The sequence below is a fragment of the Phaethon aethereus genome, assembly GCF_964289735.1.
Source record: "Phaethon aethereus genome assembly, chromosome: Z".
NCBI classification, from domain to species: Eukaryota; Metazoa; Chordata; class Aves; order Phaethontiformes; family Phaethontidae; genus Phaethon; species Phaethon aethereus.
Window position 1 is genome coordinate 62019694 of NC_138577.1, and position 17931 is coordinate 62037624.

Genomic DNA, 17931 nt, shown 5'->3' on the forward strand with positions numbered 1-17931 from the left:
CTTCCACGTTTTTATCACTCCCCTCTAAGAGCTGCTGCACATGGTTTTCTACCCTTTCTTAAATGTGTTATCCCAGAGCCACCACCAGCGTCACTGATGGCCTCAGCTTTGGGCAGCAGGTCTTTCCTGGAGCTAGCTGAAACTGTCTCTGTTGGACATGGGGGCAGCTTCTGGTGTCTTCTTACAATAGCCACCCCTGCACTCCACCCTGTCCCATGCTACCAAAACCTTGCCACGTAAATAAAATACACCATATTAACAAAGTTCTACACATTCCAAATGAAAAAAAAAATGGTGCTTTGCTCTTGTTTGAGTATATACCTTGTACACAAGGAATTCAGGGAGCCTGAAGTCCTTCTTAGTGAAGGAACATGCAATGAATTTAATTTATAGTATTTGAACTTAATAATTTGTTCAATTGAACTTAAATATTTTAAATGATCTCTTATTTTCTTTACCCTTGGGGGCTTATCCTAGCTCTTTCAAACATCCTCCCTTTAGTAATTTCTATTTTTGCATAACAAAGGGAAAACAAAGGGCACTTCAGTGAACCTTTATCCTTACTACATTGTGCTACTGGTATTCATCTGGATATTAAAATGAAAGCAGAGGCTTCTCATGTGTTTTCCCTTTTAAGGAAGAAATCAGTACCATCCAACTTGTTCATTTTTTCAGAATATGAAATTAGCAGTTTGTTAAGATGTCATCTTTAAATGAAAAATGTTGATCTTCCTTGACAAGAGAATTTTACCTGTTTTGATACCTGGTCAAAGCAGAAGGATTACAAGGTGATTTATAGTGAACAAAATTATTTTCAAATGCTATTAAAATGCAGAATGGGAAAACTAACACATGCTGTGTCTGGTTTTCAGACTTCTGAAAAATATCTGTGACTGCCACAAGAAGAAAAGGAGGGTCTGCATTTTACTCTTTCAATAGGGACTGTTTCAAGGAGTTTCATGAGTTTTTTTCACAATTATAAAAGATTTCATTACCAATTTAGTACCGATTATTGAGTTAGCAAATTGTGACTGTTCTTAATTAAAAAAGATAATGGTGAAAAAAAATTAAAAGCCTTTCATTCTTAGACTTTCCAAAAAGGCAACTTTCCTGATGTTTGGCTACAGGGTTTTCTAGTCTGTAGGTGTGCAAGAATGAAAAATCAGGTCAAAAAAGTGAATTTCTACTTGAAATCTTCTAATGTGCTAATAATGCAAGCACACTTACATTAATGAGTAGGAAAGGATTTTGTGTGGTGGTTTGCTTACATATTTCTGTTGTATCAAAAGACGTTAAATTTCCTCATTCTTAAACAAATTTATACCTAATAGTTTACAGTATGGTGATGCTGAAAATTAATAAAAATCTCAGCTAGAATTCTGTTCACATTTTGAAAATCTGAGCTTAAAAATAGAAAATGGATTTAAATTTCCAAAATTTCCAAGAAAATTAGTTCTATTTTGGTCTGAAACACACCAAGATGTATCTCTAGATTATTTAGTATTAAATTTCCATATTTTTCACATATTTATTTGTCTCGCACCTGAGTGTGCATTGTTTTGAGGAGTGATGTTTGTCATATTTACTTTGGGAAAGTAAATGTGGCTGGGGGGATAGTCCTAGGACAGCTCTGCTTGTTGGCAGATGAGCAAGTCTCAAGCAAAGGCTGCTTGATAAGATCACATCATGAAGTAGCAGTTAAACTTTTTTGCATCTTTTTTCTTACACATTTTATTCTGTTTTCACTGAGTTTTCACTGTTTAGAAAATTAACTATTCTAGAAGTTGGTCTGACAAAATGAGGTCTGATTAGGCTTTGAGGTTTGCCCCTTTCAGTCATCTCAGAGGCACTGAGGACAGCCGATGTGGGCAGAGCTCAGAGGCTGCGGTGATAGCGATTCTGATACCTTGAGTTGTGCTTTTTTGTTTCTCTTGGTTCTTCTATTTTTCCTCATGCGTTTCCTGATGCTCACAAAAGAATTCTGAGCCTTGTTTTAATTTCTATTTATTCTATAAATTAGTAGAGGGTAATAAACTTTTTTTTGCCTAATTCCCCTGGAAATAGTGTCCTTATTCTTTCTTTGCATAAACACATCTTATAATCTGTTTTCTTAAGTACTCTTTCTGATCTCCATGATTGCTATTGCTATATGAGTTGCCTACTAAGTATGATTCAAATGTTTCCTTTATTGTTCAGTGAACCAGGTTTGCTTATGGCTTTTATGATATCTTTGCAATTCTTGCTCTTCATAGCAGTTAGGAACCTGCAAGTCATGTTGTGAATCTATTGGTCTCCAAAAGGGATAGGCAGAGTAAATGCCAGTTCTTCATCCTCTATTTCTGTGCTGTATAAAACTTCAATTAATTTCAAAAGAAAGCTGTCTAGTAGATAAAACTCTCCATACCGACTGAATTTACAGAGCATTCGAAGGATTTTGCGTTGTTGATTTTCTTGGTACAGATAGTCTCTCTTCATGTAGTAAGTTGAACTTACTTTCCCAGTAGGAAACTCATAAAAAAATGCTTCCTTTAACAAAGAGCACACAAATGATTAACAGGTCAGCAAAATCCCTCAAAATAAGTTTAGATATTCAGTTATTCAGCTTTTTTTATATATTATGTTGCTCTTACAAATCATTCTTTTAAGCACTGCTTAATACGAATTTTCATTTAATACTTCTAGTCAAATAAGAAAGAAATACACATTGTCCAATTTCAACATATTCAGAAAGGGTGCAAAGAGTAAATCCATTTATAGAAAGCATTCAATTAAACTGCTGTAATACCTGCAAGGAAATTCAAGTTGCAGTTCTTTATTCAATGTATAAATACTGTGCTTCCTTGAATGGAGTGGAAATTAGGTTTCTTATCACGAAAAATGTCTTTTAAAAATATGCACCATACTATGCTCAGCAGATCAAATTTTAGAAAAGATTGTTCATAAAAACAACAATAAGAGCAATCATATTTCTCTTTTTTTCCTTTGATAGCCATATCTGAAAAATGTTTAGGTAGCAGAAGATACACATTTGTAAAATCTGAATTAAACCAAGAGACAAACTATATTTGACAACTTACAATTCTCATTTTTAAAAAATCCAGTGTGGATTGCTGCCAAAACGGGGTTCCTTTCCAGCCCCAGCTGCATGCTCACACCATTTCTTTTGTGATAGAAGTACAGTAGCTGCCTGCTGGCACATTGAACATTTGATGTGATGGAAAATTAACACACTGCTGGGATGAGCAGGGGGCAGGGCATCAGCTTCCTGAACCAATAAAGAGCAAGAGGAGGTGGAAAATCACAGAATTACAGAATCACAGAATCACTTAAGGTTGGAAAGGACCTTCAAGATCATCAAGTCCAACCATTAATCCAGCACCACCATGTTCCCGAAACCATGTCTTGAAGCGCCACATCCACAGGTTTTTTGAACACTTCCAGAGATGGTGACTCCACCACCTCCCTGGGCAGCCTGTTCCAATGCCTGACCACCCTCTCAGTGAAGAAATTTTTCCTAATACTCAATATAAACTTCCCCTGGCGCAAGTTGAGGCCATTTCCTCTCGTCCTGTTGCTGGTTACTTAGGAGAAGAGACCAGCACCCTCGTCGCCACAACCCTCTTTCAGGTAGTTGTAGAGAGCAATAAGGTCTCCCCTCAGCCTGCTCTTCTCCAGACTGAACAACCCCAGTTCCCTCAGCCACTCCTCATAAGACTTGTGCTCCAGACCCCTCACCAGCTTCGTTGCCCTTCTCTGGACACGCTCCAGCACTTCAACATCCTTCTTGTAGTGAGGGGCCCAAAACTGAACACAGTATTCAAGGTGCGGCCTCAGCAGTGCCGAGTACAGGGGCACAATCACTTCCCTACTCCTGCTGGCCGCACTATTTCTGGTACAGGCAAGAATGCTGTTGGCCTTCTTGGCCACCTGGGCACACTGCCGGCTCATATTCAGCCAGCTGTCAACCAGGACCCCCAGGTCCCTTTCCGCCAGGCAGCTCTCCAGCCACTCCTCCCCAAGCCTGTAGCGTTGCATGGGGTTGTTGTGACTGAAGTGCAGGACCTGGCACTTGGCCTTATTAACCTCATACAGTTGACCTGTGCCCATCGATCCAGGTTGTCCTGGATCCCTGTGCAGAGCCCTCCTATCCTCCAGCAGATCAACACTCCCACCCAACTTAGTGTCATCTGCAAACTTACTGAGGGAGCACTCGATCCCCTCATCCAGATCATCTATAAAGATATTGAACAAGACTGGCCCCAGAACCGAGTCCTGGGGAACACTGCTTGTCACCGGCTGCCCGCCAGATTTAACACCGTTCACCACAACTCTGTGGGCTTGGCCATCCAGCCAGTTCCTCACCCAGTGAAAAAGTAAACCCGTCCAAGCCACGAGCCACCAGTTTCTCCAGGAGAATGCTGTGGGAGATGCTGTCAAAGGCTTTACTAAAGTCCAGGTAGACAACATCCACAGCCTTTCCCTCATCCATTAGGCGTGTCACCTGGTCATAGAAGGAGATTAGGTTGGTCAAGCAGGACCTGCCTTTCATGAACCCATGCTGGCTGGGCCTGATCCTTTGGTTGTCCTGCAGAAGCCCTGTGAGCACTCTCAAGACGAACCGCTCCATGATCTTCCCTGATACAGAGGTCAGGCTGACAGGCCTGTAGTTCGTGGGATCCTCCTTCCGGCCTTTCTTGTAGATGGGTGTCACATTGGCAAGCCTCCAGTCTTCTGGGACCTCCCCTGTTAACCAGGACTGCTGATAAACGATGGAGAGTGGCTTGGTAAGCTCCTCCGCCAGCTCTCTCAGTACTCTTGGGTGGATCTCATCAGGCCCCATAGACTTGTGGGTGTCCAGGTGGCATAGCAGGTCCTTAACTGCTTCCTCCTGGATTATGAGCGGGTTATTGCGCTCTCCATCCCCATCTTCCAGCTCAGGGGGCTGAATAGCCTGCAGATACCTGGACTGGCTATGAAAGACTGAGGCAAAGAAGGCATTAAGTACCTCAGCCTTGTCCTCCATCTTGGAGACAATGTTCCCCACCATATCCAGTAGGGGATGGAGATTCTCCTTGCCTCTCTTTTTGTTCTTAGTATATTTGTAGAAGCATTTTTTGTCATCCTTTACAACTGTGGCCAGAGGCAGCCTACATTTACAATGGATTTGGTATGTGAGGAAAATTGACTTTTAACTCTTTTTGGAGGAATAGTCTAATGAAGTCGACTTTCAGATATCTGCCTCTATTCTAAAAAAAGACCTCCTTAGTTTTTGGATGATTTATAATTATGTTCTAAATGTTTTCCTGTAAAACTATGTAAAAAAAACTGCTTCAAGGAAAGTAAACAGTTCTCCACAAACAATGGAACAAAGCTTTAAGGAAGAATTTTCTAAGGAAATAAATGTTTTATCCAAAAATGTTGGTAAAAGTATGACACAGAAGTCAGGACATTTTTTGATACTTACTTACAAAACAAAACAAAATAAACCACCAAAACCCTCTAAATATAGGGCTACAGTTTTTTGACCAGACATTGCATTGAAAGTTATATACGCCCTATGTTTTCTGTAATATTGGTGACCAAAGAATTTTAAGCTGTAAAACCTGCTTACCTGTGGAGAATTTTCTTGGCTTTCGTGGGATTTTCTCACCCATTCTTTGCGCTGTATGGGCAGCGCAGGTGTAAAAGTAACCAAGAGACCTCAGTTTGGAAATACAGTTTTCATCACTTGCCCTCACAATCCAAAGGAAAAATCCTTGTTATTATCTACCCTTGGTGCCTTTTATCTTCACCATATAATGGGGAATGCTAGAATTTGCAACGGTAACCCCATATTCACCTCACCTGCCATTTCTCTCAAATTGGTTTGCTACTTTTAATTGACATACTGAACTGGCCTTATATATTATTTTTAAAGGTTGCAATACTTTATTGACACAGACTCACAGAATGGTTAAGGTTGGAAGGGACCTTCAAAGGTATCTGGTCCCACACGCCTGCTCAGGCAATGCCACCTACAGCCAGGTGCCCAGGACCATGTCGAGATGGCTTTTGGATATCTCCAAGGATGGAAATTCCACAGCCTCTCTGGGAAACCTGTGCCAGTGCTTCGTCACCTTCACAGTGAAAAAGTGTTTCCTGATGTTCAGAGGGAACCTCCTGTGTTCCAGTTTGTCCCCATTGCTTCTGGTCCTGTCATAGAACAGGATCACAGAATCATTAAGATTGAAAAAGACACTTTAAGACCATTGAGTCCAACCGTAAACCTAACACTACCAAGTCACCACTAAACCATGTCCTTAAGTGCCACATCTATGTGTCTTTTAAATCCCTCTAGGAATGGTGACTCAACCACTTCCCTGGGCAGCCTGTTCCAATGGTTGATAACCCTTTCACTGAAGAAATATTGCCTAATAGCCAATATAAAACTCCCCTGGCACAACTTGAGGATATTTTGTCTTGTCCTATCACTTGTTATTTGAGAAAAGAGACCAACACCCACCTCACTACAGCCTGCGGTTGTAGAGAGCGAAAAGGTCTCCCCTCAACCTCCTTTTCTCCAGACTAAAGAACCCCAGTTCTCTTAGCCGCTCCTTATAAGATTTGTTCTCTAGACCCTTCACCAGCTTTGTTACTCTTTTCTGGACAGGTTCCAGCAACTCAATGTCTTTCTTGTAGTGAGAGGCCCAAAACTGAACACAGGATTCGAGGTGTGGCCTCATCAGTGCCAGGTACAGGGGCACAATCACTTCCCTACTCCTGCTGGCCGCACTATTTCTGATGCAGGCCAGGATGCTGTTGGCCTTCTTGGCCACCTGGGCACACTGCCGGCTCATGTTCAGCTGGCTGTCAACCAGCACCCCCAGGTCCCTTTCCGCTGGGCAGCTCTCCAGACACTCTTCCCCAAGCCTGTAGCATTGCATGGGGTTGTTGTGACCCAAGTGCAGGACATGGCACTTGGCCTTGTTGAAACTCATAGTTGCCCATCGATCCAGCCTGTCCAGATCCCTCTGCAGAGTCATTCTACCTTCAAGCAGATCAACACTCCCACAGAACTTGGTGTCGACTGCAAACCGACTGGTGGTGCAGTTGATCCCCTCATAGATCATTGATAATACATTAAACAAACTGTCATCTGGCTTCATCCTTTTTGCACCCTCCCTTCAGGTATTTATGTACGTTGAGTCTTCTCTTCTCCAGGCTGAACAGTCTCAGCTCTCTCAGCCTTTCCTCAGAGAAGGGATGCTGCAGACCCTTCATCATCTTCGTGGCCCTGTCTTGGACTCTCTCCATTATGTCCATGCTTGTACTGGGAAGCCCAGCAGTGGACACAGTGCTCCAGGTGTGGCCTCACCAGTGCTGAGTAGAGGGGAAGGATCACCTCCCCTGACCTGCTGGCCATCCTTTGGCTAAAGCAGCTGAGGATACCATTAGCCCTCTTTGCAGCAAGGCACATTGCTGGCTCATGGTCAATTTGGTGTCCATGAGGGCCCTCAAGACCTTTTCTGCCAAGCTGCTTACATGGGTGGCCCCCAGCATGTACTGGTGGCTGGGGTTGTTCTTCCCCAGGCGCAGGACTATGCACTTTGTTCCCCTTGTTGAACTTCATGAGGTTCCTGTCAGCCCATTTTTGAGTCTAGTTGAGGTCCCTCTCTGTTGAGGGCAGCATGACCCTCTGCCATATCAGCCACTCCACTGAGGCTGGTGTCATCAGCATTGTACATCTGTGTTTCTGATAACTGCTCTCCCAACCCCTAGATATCTAACTGTTTTGTGAGATTTTTTTATTGATGTTGAGGCTCTAATTTTCACTACAACTCTCTGGGCTCGGCCATCCAGCCAGTTCCTCACCCAGCAAAGAGTAAACCCATCCAAGGCACGAGCCGCCAGTTTCTCCAGGAGAATGCTGTGGGAGACGCTGTCAAAGGCTTTACTTTGTATCCTTGACCAAAGTGTCATAAGTGTCTGTATTTAGTGCATTAATGAATCCCGCAGCTGATTCCACAACATACTGATTTTCCTGTACTATTGGAAGCAAAGTGCTTCAACCTGGAGGCCTAGCTGTAGCTCGTTTGTTGAACTGACTATTGTTTATATACCCAGTTGTTGCTTGAGCTTAAAGTTTTGTCTAAGACAAAATGTGGGCGCTCTGCTCTACCCGAAGACAGAACTCAAGTAATTCTTGTGGAATTCCATGATTTCAACGCATAAGAAACAAGAAAAGAGATTCAACTATAAGAAATTGCCACCTGTGAAAGACTTTTATATCAATCCCCATAAGCTTTGACCATCTTATTTTTGGGGGTTTTTTTTGAAGGTAGTGGTGGTTGACGGTGAGGTCTGCTTCTGGCTTGTTCACTTGGTACTGTATATAAAATATTCTAGTGCCTAAACTGAGAAGAAGAAATTATTATAATCTGATTTATGAACTTGTAGTTAACTCAGAGCTTCCTTTTTCTGTCATTCATTTTTGGAAATTGATTGTTTAATTGCTAGTGTGTTAAAAGACTCACTGTTTCATTTGTATAACATATGAAATGCTGTATACTTTATTTTGCATGCTGTTTTGAATTGTGTGTTGAATTCCAGCTTCTTGGCCACTTCTTTTCTTTTTTTTTCTTCCCCATAGCCTATTCAGTAAGATGTCTTTGTGCTGATTGCTGTTGGCTGTTTTGTTTTTCTTCACTCCCTTGTTTTATATCATTGATTTCTGCTATGCCTGGGTAGGGTATGTGGGATAAAATAACATGCTTGCGTTGCCCAATCTCATTTTCATCTCCCTTTCTCTCCTTTCACTCTAGTCTTTGTCATTAATTATGTTTTTTTTACTTCACTTCTTCTGTTCCCTTGGGATCTCTTACCCCAAATTGAAAGCAAAACAGTGCTATCAAGATGTCCACATAATGAACCTAAGTAACTGTGTAATCTTAGTATTAAATCTCTCACCCTCACTTTTTTCCCTTGTTGTCTGGTATTCTTGTGTGTGTCATGGTGTCTAAAATTGCACTGAAATCTATTCAGAACAGTGCTGTCTTTCCCGCCCCCCCCTCCCGCCCCCCGCTTTTCTCCCAGATGTAAAATGTGGTTGTGCAGGGGCATAATCTTAAGTACCAGGTGCATTAAACTTTTATCCATTTCATATCCATCCAGCTCAATAAACTGTAGTTAAAAACAAAGCTTGTGGATGAAATTGGCCCATTTTTAAGTAAAATGTACAGATGTTAGGCATACATGTATTGATCTCGCTACAGATTCAATTTCTTTGCCTTTTTAGATAATTACAGAGTAGTAGTATTATTATTTATTTCTTCCTCTCTTGTGGTCAGCATTCTAAAAGCCATGAATCACCAAATATTCCTCTGTAACATTAAGGTGTGTTCTGGTGATTTTTGCTATTATCATGCTTAACCATGCAGTGAGAATTGAAAGCTGCTGTAGAGAAACCCTCATATTTCAGATAAGCAGGGAGTATTAATGCTCAGCTTTCTCAGTAGCTTTCTTTTATTAATTTGTATACTAGTTTGTAACAGATTCAGTGTAGCCAATCTCAGACTTCTTGAAGCTGGCAAAAATTAGGTGTTTATTTCTAAGCACTGGAAAATATAATTTCAGATTCAAAAAAATTAAGGAAAAGCATTGTAATTCTGTGTCTGTCAAAATCCAGTGTATTCCTCTTGCCTCTGTTCTTCAGAGCTCTTTCTTGTCAACTGTATTTTTAGTAAGGTCTGAAAATAAAGGCATAATTTCCAATACAAATTTTAAAAGTACTGGAATTTCCAACCAGGTGGCTTACAAAGATGCTGAACAATTACTGTTGCATAATTATACCTTAAAGAGTAAAAGTAATGAAGAATTCTGTTTTTATAGTTGTCGTAACTTTTCCTAAAGCATATCACACCTGTCTTTTTTTTTTTTTAATTATTTTTGGTTTTCATCATAGTACAGTCCTTCATATGTGTTGGAGATTTCCCTAGTTCACTAGTGAAGATGATTTAGATCACAAAAATGAAGACATGAAAATTTACATTAAAAAAACAAAAAAATTAGGCCTGTATTGTTGCTTGCATGAATGATTTTGGACATCTTTGGCATGTTTTTGGAGCGTTGAAAATGAAGATGAAGTCTGTTTTCAGTTGTTTGTGACTTAATCTTTTGTGTCATCCTGTCATCCAATGAATAAAATATGCAAGTTTAATGATGATTATACTTCAGTGCAAATCTAGTGTAGCTGCTAAAGAACAGGCAAGTGACCTGCATGGCTTCTTAGTCTATGCATAAGCACTTTTGTTTCAGAAGAAGCCTTTTCAGTACATGTGCCCTGAGATGGAAGTCATTTTTCATAAAATTTGATTGTGTTTCATGTCATAATCCTTCTTTTGTATTTTGTCCTTATAGCTGTATTTTGACTATGTCTTCCAGGGGCTGAGAGGTAATTGGGTTTGGGTGGCTTTCTCCTATTAATATATATCTTAAAATATTTACTATATAATACATTTTAAAGATTTTGTTTTTTATTGAAATTTTTCTTCTGTCAGAATTGGAATGCTCAATAAAAATGCTAGTATATGTCTTCAGTAACACACAGTGTGATTTTCTAAGACACTTACAAAAAACTTTAAAATTTTGAAATTAAAACACTGCATCAACTAAAATGGAGACGTAAGAACAGTTAAAGCAATGAGGAGAGTAACAGTTTACACTGATATAACCTCAATACGCGAAAGGATAGAAAACTATGTAAGTAATATAAAGCAGTCTGGTCTCAGTAGTTCTTGTTGCAGTATTTAAAAAAATAATTTGTAAGTATTAATTTTCTGAAATGGATTTAAAAAGTAACTAACGTACATAAGAAACAGATATGTTAATGACATAATGGTGTATTACAGTTTATATTAAAAGTGAAATATTCTTCCAGCCTGCAATATGTGCAGAAACATTTAGTGATAGTTGGTAAAATTTACAAAACTTGATTCTTGCCATAGCACTGTTTTTTTTTCTTTTCTGCTTGTAAAACACATCACACTAGTGTTTGTAGGTATGAAATACTCCATGCTTTGCCTTTTGCACATTGAAGTGGGTTTTTACATTTCTTTCTGTCATGTAAAATGTGTTTGAGAGTGCATTTTGTATATCAATAAGAAATGTGTCATTTTCCGACCCTGTATGGATGGGAGGGGAGGAAAAGGAGGAATCAACAGAGTTGGTGCAATCTTCACAGGGTTGGGCTAAAGCTTGTGAAAGAACTTACTAATGTATTAAAATGCCTCAACAGGGGTTTGCTGAGAACTAATGCTGTAATGTGTTAGTCATCCTCTATCTGCTTCTATTTTTACAGGTTCTGAAGGATGGCTGATGCTGGTTTCTGCGATGCCACTTGGAGTCTCCAGCACTGTGAATTGATAAGTAACGTGCAAATTTAACTGCACGACCTGGGGAGAAAACGTCAGGAGTGTTACTTCTTTTCAGCTCCTTAAGTGGACAGAAGTACAGTGTCACCTGTCTGCAAGGGAAGATTCTTCAACAGATTTTTACAGCTAATAATAAAGACAACATAGCATCATCCACCTTCCTGATTTACAGCGCATCACCTTCGAAGACAGATGGTCTTTCAGAAGCTGGAGGATGCCCACAGAGCACATAATAATGAAGTAGTGTATTGATACTGCTGCTGCTGCCGCCTAATTGTCAGGATCACAGCTGATAGAACTGCACTGCCCTTTTTCTGCTTCCTTAATCAGGCCAGGAACAGCAGGGTGGACATGGCTGGCCTCCTTAACAACGTGCTACTACTGTTTCTTGTTTTTCAAAACATCTGTTTGGGTTTCAGAAGCCCACTTTCTATCTTCAAGAGGTGGGTTATACAGGAAGAACTTATGTGTTGAATGCATGCAGTCAGTTACAGTGTTATGGAAATATGAAAAAGCATGTCCTAGATAAAAACGTGTATAGTATGTGTTCAGTTTTGCTCTCTTGCTCTGCATTTTCTTTCTGCAATTTTGAAGTGGCACTCTTGTCATATTGAAGACAGAAACTCTTGTCCTATTCATAGGTTGCTTTGTAGGATGTGAGTTCAGGATGATAAAACAACAATTAATAGAATTTAGATAAGGCCATAGGTCTATTTGAGACTACACAAGGAATAAATATATTTCAGCTGCCTGCATTAGCTTGCGGTATAAATGATGTTTTAATGAGAAAGCATCATCTAGCTTAAAACTGGGAAGTCCTGGGAAATTGGGAGGCGTTGAATGCAAAATTACATAGGTAACCTTTAATATAGTGTGGACAAGAGAAGTAGCCTCTTGGCTCTCCGGAAGAGTGTTTTACTGTTTGTGAGGTGTATTGGGCACTGTAGTTACCATGTCACTTCTATATTTATATATATACATGAATATACATATTCAAAATTTATATCAGTGTTGCATGATATTTCAGGTGTCTTACCATTTAGTTCCTTACAGTGATCTACATTTTTTTACAATTTGTTTCTACATTCAATACAGACTTTGATATTCATGTGAAGTTGTAAAATTTCCTGGTTTACTTTACTACTTATAACAGGAGTTGCTGTAAATGTCATGGTGTTGGAAGTAAAAATTTCTCCTTTACACATTATTTAAATTTAATCTGTATTGAACTACAGGCACATAGTCTTAAAAAAACCCCACGAAACTGTTGTGAATGATTAACAGTACTTGACTAGTGAATTAATTCTCTATCTGTATCTCTGTGAACCTCAGACAATTATTTAGATGAGATGACAGATTATGTTTTCGGCTAATGTTTTCCAAACTAGTCTGTCTGATTGCTCAGAGGAACTACTTTAGTAAGTGCTTGATAACGAAGGTATTTTCCTCAGCTCATGAAGGAGTGGAATTTCCAGATCACACCTGGAGGTACTCCGAGTTGTCAAACTTCTTTACTAGTTCTGAAAACCCTTCTTTTTAGAAAGACATAACAAAATATCAGTATTTTAAAAAAACTTTCCTCCTGCTTTTTAAGGTATAAAGATACTACCAGATCCCTTTCCAATGAATGCCTTGGAAGTGATCGGCCGGTAATTTCACTTGGTCTGTCAGATTTTGCATTGGACATTCGCATGCCTGGGGTGATGCCTAAGCAGGTGAGAGAAATGCAGTTTTTCTTTTTGCCACTTGTTCTTTTTTTTGTAAGCTAGGAAAACAAAGCTGTGTCTACAATATCACTCGCATACAGTGAACGAAAAAGCCAGAGTAACTTTTATACATATATGTCCAGAGAAAAGTATGAAACAGAAGAATAATCCCAAAAGAGAGGAAAATCTTTTCATCTGATTAATTTTATTTGTAAGATATTGGTTTCATAAACTGAATTGCTGAAATGTATTAAAACTGGGAATATGAGTTTTATTAAAGTGAAATATTTCCAGCTGTGCTGGGAAGACATACAATTATTCAGAGTTACAGTTTACACTGAATATCAGATGATGCCGCTGCAATGAATTTAGCTACATTAAATTGAACATTGCTGCAACTTTGGCAATCTGAGAGAAAAGAATCAAGAAGCAGTTTATAAGGGTAATACTTTTGACCCAGTATTTTAAACCCTTAAAATACTCCGTGAAAGTGGCTATAAACAAGTTATAATGGTATACTCTTTCAGGTTTGAAGTTGCTTATCTTCTACTGAACCAAGTGAGTAAAAATGAAAACAATTGTTAATATTTTTAACATTAGCATTAGCATTTTTAAGATTCACATAAAAGTCTGAGATTCTACTGTCATTTTCACATGTAGTTTCATTAAGCAAAATAAACAATGATTAATGGAGGGGTTTTTTTGCAGCAAGGCAATGCAGGCAATTATATATGTTGTTAAAAGACCCTACATCTCTTTTAGAGGGCTGCAGATGCTTGGAAAGAGCAGGATGTTGTGCTGCAGTAGATGATGACTCATTGTTGCAGATAGCACTTTCAAAAAATACTGAAGGGAAAATGAGTTTTTCAGTTACAGAGGAGCACCTCTCTGGAATATATAATTTAGAGCAAGTGGTGTCATTCCAGTGACTGCAAAACAAAAATATAGTTTCTAGTAGATCTTACTTGTCTGCTGCAAATTATTAAACTTCTCTTTCAGAAAGTGTGAAAAGTTCTCAGTTCATCCAGGTGCACATTTGTTATGTCTTCTTGATTTTACGTGACGAACCATTAGTTGAAGAGTTAGGAAACACGTATGAAGGGGTCACTCACTTCAGGTTCCTATTAAAAGAAAGAAAACCAAAACCCAACACCAACAGGCTGTGATAGTTAATAGAGAGGACATAATACTTTTCACATTCATGTGTACATATAGTCAACAGCCTTTATGTACACAATAAACTGAAATGCTGTGGTCTAGTGTAGATTTGGGGGAAGGAGGAGAGAAGACAGCAGCAGAAACCAACTTGCCAAGTTAATTCCTAAAAAGGTAAGTGAAAATAATCAGTAACCAGCCTTTTATGTTTTTAAGTCTAGCTTTTGCTTTCCTCTCTCAGTCTCACCCACCCTTCTCATTGTCCCTTCCTCCTTCCAGAGTGTCCACACTAACTGTACAGGAAACTCAGTTCCCATTTAGACAAGTTAAACACTGATATACTCAGCAAGAAGCAATGGTAGAAAAGAAAACCTTCATTTTCTTGCAGGTCACAGAAGGGGATAACCAACAGCTTTGTAGTTCTAGTGCTGTTGATTAGTTCATTTTTGTGGCAGAAAGAACATGGAAAGGGAAGAATCCTCTGTAGAGTGGAAATTATTCTGTACTGGCTTCTTACTAGCTCACTGTCTTCTTCATATACCTCTTGGCCCTAATTGTGGGCAGAGGCAGATGTATTTAGCGACCGTGGATCTGCTGTGTGTTAAAGTTGCCCATACTGATGTTTATATAAGAGCATAAATTGGGAGTTGGACTCAGAACCCCGTCCCTGGAAAGATTAAAGATCAGGCTGGATGGGGCTCTGAGCAACCTGATCTAGTTGGATATATCTCCACTTATTGCAGGGACCTTTAAAGGTCTCTTCCAAGCCAAACTATGATTCTATGATTCTGTGGGTCCCTTCCAGCTCAAGATATTCTATGATTCTGTTATATACAGGTTTCATCTTCCAGGTCTATCTGCAAGTTTCTCTCTGTTCAGGGAAGGTGCAAAAATAAAAGAGCAAGAGGACAAGTGCACTTGCTAAAATGCTTTGTTATGGGCTTTCTGGAGGTGTATCACTATTTCGCTTGTGACTAATTGCAGTTCTTGAGTTCTCAAGCATACAATTTATGTGGGAAAGGTGGGGAAAAAAAAAACAAGGAGGAGGAGCAGAAATTAGATATGAACGAGTTAAATTCTAGAGAACAGAATAGTATCTTTAGAGCTACACTAGTATGTTCTCTGCTATTTCTTCTTTGTCATGCATTTTTGTGAAAGAAAATCTTGTTTCAGCTGGATTGTTGTGAATTCTGAATTCATTGTTTGGCCACAGGTTAGTACTTTCAGGAGACTTTACAAACTGAATTCTTCTGGCCTCTTTCTCTCTTGGTGGTATGCAAACGTCAGTCACTTTTCTTACCTAGAGTCACAGCCAGCTAACAGAAGAATGTCTAATGGAACTAACCAGTTCTTTGTTTACAATTTATGACCAGCATTACCTGTGGTAGATGTACAGTCAGAAGGTTCATTTAATGTAAGAATTGTTCTGGAAGGGCTGGAGTCATTGGTGGTTTAGTCAAAAATATCTCCAATCTGGAAAAAGAAGGAGAACTTCTGAAATAATACTGCTGCTCAGTTGAGTTCTTCCATAGCATCACTGTAGGTAATTGTGTTTAATTTTATTTTCCAAAGTCCTTGATACTCCAGCTTCCCAGATAATTCTTGTTGAAAACAGATACTGAAAATAAATCTCCTTGGATTCCAAGAAGTCTAACCATCTGCGTGTGTTCCCTGAAATTGAGTTCAATTTTTGGTAATACCACTAAGGTTGTATCTAGATTATAAGCACTGACATTTTTGTTTTGCAATGATTACTGTAGGAATCATTGAATTCTCTAAATGTAGGGGCATACAGCTAACATACAGCTTAAACTCTGTAAGTGGTTCACGGGGAAAATATGTTGACGGGCAAAGAAATCCCCAATGATTTTATATCATCTGCATAGGTAGCACTTTTTAGTGGTGGATGTGGAATAGTTCTTGGTGGAATGATATGTAAATGGCTGGAGCCAAATTTAACATCTGTCCTTGTATTGGAAGGTTAGTTGCATAAAATTCAATTCATGTGAATCTTGTGTTGTCAAGGCTGTGGGAAAAGTTGGTCCCAAGTTGTGCGTTCTTTTGGCACAAGTACCAAACATGAACGTTCATGTGAAACTCTTCTGAGCGCTCCTTGTGAACAGGGGCACTGAAGTGTGTGTTCAGGCAATACAAATCTGGAAGTCAGTGGGGTACAATAGTTCTCCAGATCAATTAATAATTGTGGTTTATATTCATTATTGCTTTTGAACACTACCACCTCTCCTAAACGGGGGAAACAATATCTGCGGTATGTAAATACTCTGTTTTTTCTTAATAATTATTCCAATTTCAGAGTATGTAAAAATGCAACTAAGATGTCATATGAAGAGTAATTTTTGTGTTCTGCTGAAGGGTGAAGGACATCTAAGAGCTGTGGAGAGGAAGACTGAAGGGCTTCTTCAGTTCTGAGGGAAAAATTCTATAATCATTCTTTACACTTAAGATAGTTATAAGAAAATAATCCCTCTGCACAGTAAATTAGTAGTATGTTAGGACTTATTATTTATATGGGAAGCTGTATGTTTTATCTTCCAAGAAGAGGTGGAATTAGCTCACTATGAAAACTCTAAGTTTTAGGTACAAAACCCAATACTGTTAAGTGTATTAAGGCTATTTTGTGAAAGCATTTTTAAGAATGTAGGATAAGCATGTTTACTCTGCCGGTAATACAGTTTTGCCGCTGTGAATGTCTGTGTTGACCACAAATCAAATAAGAAATAATGGCAAAAAATTGTGGTGTAATTAAAACTGTATCTCAAGTAATTTTGTTCATACTTGATAGTTTGTTTGGGTTTTTTAATTAATTACTATTATGTTTGAGGCTGAACAAACTTTTCACTCGTAAATAAATTTTGGTACAGCATTGTCTGAGTTCTGAAATGTACACTTGAAACTTCATAAATATTTCTAAAAGGACAAAAAAGTAATAAAAGCGTTGTTATTTGCTGAGATATTGTTAGCATGGAAAGGTTTTGTGGAGGAGTTCTTGTCTAATGGATTTGCAAGTCTTTTTTTTTTTTTTTCTTAAACTGATTATCTTCAGCTTCTACCAGTAGGCCAGCTGTGACTCATAAAACCTGCATATTCAATTACATAACTTTAGTCTTTCAGAAGTCTTTGCTTAAATTTTTTCTTTTAATCTCCAGTTTGCTTGGGTATACCATACCAGATAAAAAACGAGAAGAAAATTTGATTATTCAGATACCCATAAATTACTGGCACCTCTTTCTTTACTATTGCTGTGATAACCAAGTTGAGATCTTGACCTGAGATCCCCCAAGACTTGCTCTGACTCTGGCAAAAGCTGTGTGAATGACTTGGTTATTACTTAGGGCAAAATTCTGTAAAAAGTAGAATTTAGTTAATTGTATGAATCTGGACCCTGGCACAGTGAATAGCAATACCAGAGATTCATGAGAAGTGATGCAATGATTAGTCAGTAATGGCCCTTATTAAATAACAAAGACACTTGCTTTAAAGACGAGATCTGGGGGGCAGGAGATGTAAGGAAAAAATGTGGAGCTTTTCTCTTTCCCGCTCACCAGTATGCTTTCAAAAGGCAGCCTGTTGCACTTTGAAAGTTCTATTCATCTTGTCTTTTCACTTTTTTTTGAAATATCTGAATTGATGGGGTTATACGC

General features: G+C 39.0%; 1 protein-coding gene across 1 annotated transcript in view; it reads left to right on the forward strand.

Moving 5' to 3' along the window:
• Positions 1 to 11750: 11750 nt before the first annotated feature.
• PAM (peptidylglycine alpha-amidating monooxygenase) overlaps positions 11751 to 17931 on the forward strand; it is a gene marked incomplete at its 3' end in the record, with an annotated part of 84896 nt that continues 78715 nt past the window's right edge. The window contains exons 1-2 of the mRNA XM_082013319.1: positions 11751 to 11851; positions 13003 to 13123. Of these exons, the coding sequence (XP_081869445.1) occupies positions 11760 to 11851; positions 13003 to 13123 (213 nt within the window). The 5' untranslated portion in view covers positions 11751 to 11759. The remainder of the gene's footprint in view (positions 11852 to 13002; positions 13124 to 17931) is intronic.